Source organism: Strongylocentrotus purpuratus, unplaced genomic scaffold (assembly GCF_000002235.5).
Source record: "Strongylocentrotus purpuratus isolate Spur 01 unplaced genomic scaffold, Spur_5.0 spur5_scaffold_9, whole genome shotgun sequence".
Lineage (NCBI taxonomy): Eukaryota > Metazoa > Echinodermata > Echinoidea > Camarodonta > Strongylocentrotidae > Strongylocentrotus > Strongylocentrotus purpuratus.
The window spans coordinates 29,522,059-29,526,214 of record NW_022145615.1 but is presented as its reverse complement, the minus strand read 5'-3'; the positions used below and the strand labels follow the sequence as shown (position 1 = coordinate 29,526,214).

General features: G+C 39.9%; 1 protein-coding gene across 1 annotated transcript in view; it reads right to left on the bottom strand.

Annotated features, from left to right (window-relative positions):
• Positions 1-2,463: 2,463 nt before the first annotated feature.
• The window catches only part of LOC100892095 (ankyrin repeat and death domain-containing protein 1A), a 42,495-nt gene continuing 40,802 nt past the window's right edge, over positions 2,464-4,156 (bottom strand). Inside the window, exon 17 of the mRNA XM_030976603.1 lies at positions 2,464-3,051. Coding sequence (XP_030832463.1) covers positions 2,987-3,051 — 65 coding nt within the window. The 3' untranslated portion in view covers positions 2,464-2,986. The remainder of the gene's footprint in view (positions 3,052-4,156) is intronic.

Genomic DNA, 4,156 nt, shown 5'->3' with positions numbered 1-4,156 from the left:
CCAATCCAAGCGCCATTTCTGAATTCTGTAGGAATTGCAATAGTCTGTCCAAATATGAAACTAGCATGTAAATTGGATTCGGTGTCCATTGTGTTACATGCGTGTTTGTATGATTTCTACATTATATTAGGGGACAGTCGGTGACAATTTTGAATCTAATTTACTTTTGAATTTGAACAAGGACGCTGTATTTTGACAGCGTGTTGCCTTTCATCTCCATTTTCAAACACATATATGGCGCTCGTCGTAATAACATTTCGCAACACAACTCATGCCTTCTTTTGACGGTGACATAATCAAGAAAGAAAGACAGGGTTATTGTCTTCTTTAGATATCAGTGTTTCCCAGGGGATTCCGATGAGGCCGATCCCTACTTCTGTATGGAATACAATCCCCTCTCTGGCTAACGACCTCTAGCACTCTGCTTCCCATCCTTTCTTATTTGCAGTTGTTTATTATCTGTTTTAAAAAAATTCTTCTTTGGTACATTCCGCACAATTGACATGGTTGTGCATTAAATACAATAAAGAAGTAATGCTACATGCGCTTCGACATAACACAATGTTGTTTAAATATACGGTTTTATTTCGTAAACAATATTACCCTAAACCCAACATAATAATTAACATTTTTCTTTGAGCTTTCCAGTTAGAATATACATTGCGTCCCAGGAAAAAAATAACCCAGAACAAACGGATGTTGTGAAAAAACAATGAGCTGTATGAATATGATCACAGATCCCTTACTTTTCATGAATTAGAAGTAATATGCTTGCAATGGAACATTGATGATATTAATCGATACATGGTTCACCGAACTACATCGTTTTGAAAATGACATGGCAAAATCCATTTATGCCGAATTTGGGTGACACAGTGAACAAAGTTAAAGACGTTAGAATCGCACATAAAAAACCCTAACATGATGGATTCTTAAATAGTTTTCATCTTTTTCTTGTAATAACGACGACAATATAATTGGAATCATCATAAAAATTGAAATAAAGGATAGTGGAGAAATATTTTCGATGGTTAGGGTAAAGCTGTAAATGTTGCACTTAAATGGGTCTGCAATTGCCATGAAGAGTGATTTAAGCATTTATGATAACTGCAAACTTTTTCAAGATCAAGGCAGACCGTCTGGAAATATCTCCAAAATAATCAAAATAAAGGGGCACCTTACATTGATGATAGGGGAAGGTATGGTCCAATGGGCACATAAGCCAGAAAAAAATCATGATAATTTAAGGTCATTTTCATCTCATAATTGGCACCATTTTCAATCAGTACATGTGCACTTTTTCATCGACCGAGGGCTATTTATTGATTTTGGGAAAATATGAGCTTATACGTCCCTGTAATCCTGGAAATGGGTTAATTTTCCCTGTTTTATGCCTCAGTCACACCTTTGCGTATTGGGCTTGCGTATTGCTGCGTATTGCCCGAACGCAGACATAGGCAGTCATACCCAATACAGCGCAACGAAACGTGCTCACTGCGTACTCAATACGCAGTTTAGCGCAAAGACCTGCGTTTGCCGCTCGCTAGTTTTAAAATTTTCTAAACTATCGCAAGCAAACGCAAGGTCAAATCAGCTACGAGCGGATACGAGTGGCAACCAGTGGATGCGAGAAACAGCGAGTGGCTTAGCGCAAGTATACGCAACCATACGCACCTCTTTCTTTTTGGAGCGCGTGTCACTGCCTATAGCTGCGTTCCCTGCACGATTTACCTCGCCAGAGCTCGTTGTGGTTCGCATGATTGCGCGTATTGTTGCGGTATTGCTCGCCTACCACTCGCAGCAGGAAGAACCGTTGCACTTGCCGCTCGCTACGCTGCGAGTCTAGCTCGTACGCGGTTCGCTTTAGCTCGCTATCACTGTGATTAGTTGCCTAGCACCGACCACCGTCGCCGCGCTGCATAACGTTAATAAATAAACATCATTCGCCTCTGCTTCTTCCAGCTGAAGCAAAAGATTAAGCTTTTGCAAGGCAGAGCTCTGCTGCAGGGGCCATTTTTTTCATCACATTGATTTAGACTCGTCAGAAGCCCACCAAAATTACTTTTATGTATACGCCGTCGCAGCCCAAGCGAGCTAGCACTCATCAGTACGAAGAACAGACGAGCTAAAGCGAGCGAACACGCAGTGAGACGCAACAAGACCAACTGGTGCGAGCGGCTAGCGAGCAGCAAACGAGCAAAGAACCAGCTACATACGCAACGTGGCGAGCAAACTGCGTATTGAATCGTACTGCTATGAGCAATAGCGAGCTATAGCGTGGTCAAAGGCAACCGTAGGCAGTCTTTGTACGAGCGGCATACGAGTTACCTACGAGCTAGATACGCAATAGTGTGACTGCTACCTTCAAATTTGCCGCGAATTGCTGGGAACGGCTGCGTTTTGATATACCCCGTACAGCGCAGCAATACGCAGCAACATACGCAAAGGTGTGACTGAGGCATAAGGTAGTTGATTTAATTTAAATGCACATCGTCACACAATGGAAATCTTGGATAATCATCTTTTAAAGTTTACATTTCCCCAACGCTGTGTCCGCCTGTAACACTAAGGTTTTTACTGTGTGACATAAATGGATTTTGACATTTTAAAAACAATGTTGCTCGCTGAAATTCGTATGGATAAAAACAATCATAGTACTGATTGAAAGCATATTATTTCTACTTTATACAATTTATACAGCTAATACTTATCTCACAATGGCCGTTTATTTTCGGGATTAGCTTTTTCCCTGGAGCGCAAAATATTTGCGACGAAATAAATGGCCAGCAGTACATTGTATCTTGTCTCTCTATGAGTTCTGTTTACATTCTCAATATATCGGGCATAATTCTTCCTATGGCCCACTTTACCAATATTCTCCCTCAGTTTTTCATCAGTTTTTCATTTGATAACAACACGTGTACATCATCTTTCTGATCGAATTTGAAGAACCTCGTCACGTTGACATCGGTAAAAGGAAACATTGTCAAGAAAGCGAGCAATTGGATCCATTCGCCTCTGCTCTTTTATTCTCCTTGGCTCGAATTTGTTCTGAAGGATATAAAGATGACAAGAATATATAAAGAAAAACTTGAATAACACAAAATAGGCATAAGAATAGTAATAAAGGTAAATCGCGTAACACATAAAGTAGATATGGCATTCTGGGGTCGAGGACGTTCATTCGTTGTTGTAATAGTTCCATTGCCGGATAGGATGATAGTGAGAAATCAAAGAAACCAATTTGACAGTTTGTCGGTACCATCAGATCTGATTTGTCATTCCATTTTGACCTGGGTACATTATTTGTCCACAGTTTCTAAGAGCAGTGGTTAGCCCTTAACCAAGAGTCGGCACAATGTCTGTAGAGGTTGACATTCTACATGTTATATCGGTCTGTTCGTGGCCTTATTAACCGATATTGCGTATATATAGCGTGGCACAGTTTATGAAACCCACTTTTGTGGAGGAGCCAACGAAGTGTCGTTATTGATTTGGTGGTGTGATACACATATATAAAAGCAATCGAAACTTCGAAGTATCCATTACCTCACAAGCAGGGCAGCATATTTATTTGATTTAAAGTATTATGTCATAAAAAGTAGAAGAAGCTTTAGCATTGGGGTATCCCATAACGTGGTCAATCGACCCAGCTAAAGCTGTGATTAATTTGTTTCTTTACCGTTAACAGCGATCCTCGGACTGACATTTCTAGAGCGATGGTCTCAATTTATTTATTTTCAACGTGACATAGCATACAGTGTCTTCGTAATTTATACACATTTGATAAGTACGTATCAACAAAAATGTTTCGCCTTATCCAACTTATGTGTGTACATTCGGGCGAAGTTACAATTCATTATTCATGGTTAAAAAAGGTACCTGTATGTGCTTTTCACTTATACCTTACTTGCGTCATTCCCATCTCGGATGACTGAGATTCTTCATTTAAATCCTGCAAAATATCTATCTCGCTAAGTTTTTGTTTATGTATACATGCATGTAGGGCTATACAGGATTTACTGGCATGTGATGTTAAGAATTCATTATAGAAATATAAGAACGCATGGAAACGTGCCGTTTCTCCGGTGTGTTTTCTTCGAGGAACAGCGTTATCTATCAGTGCTTGGGTACTTGAAATATATCTTAAGTCTTG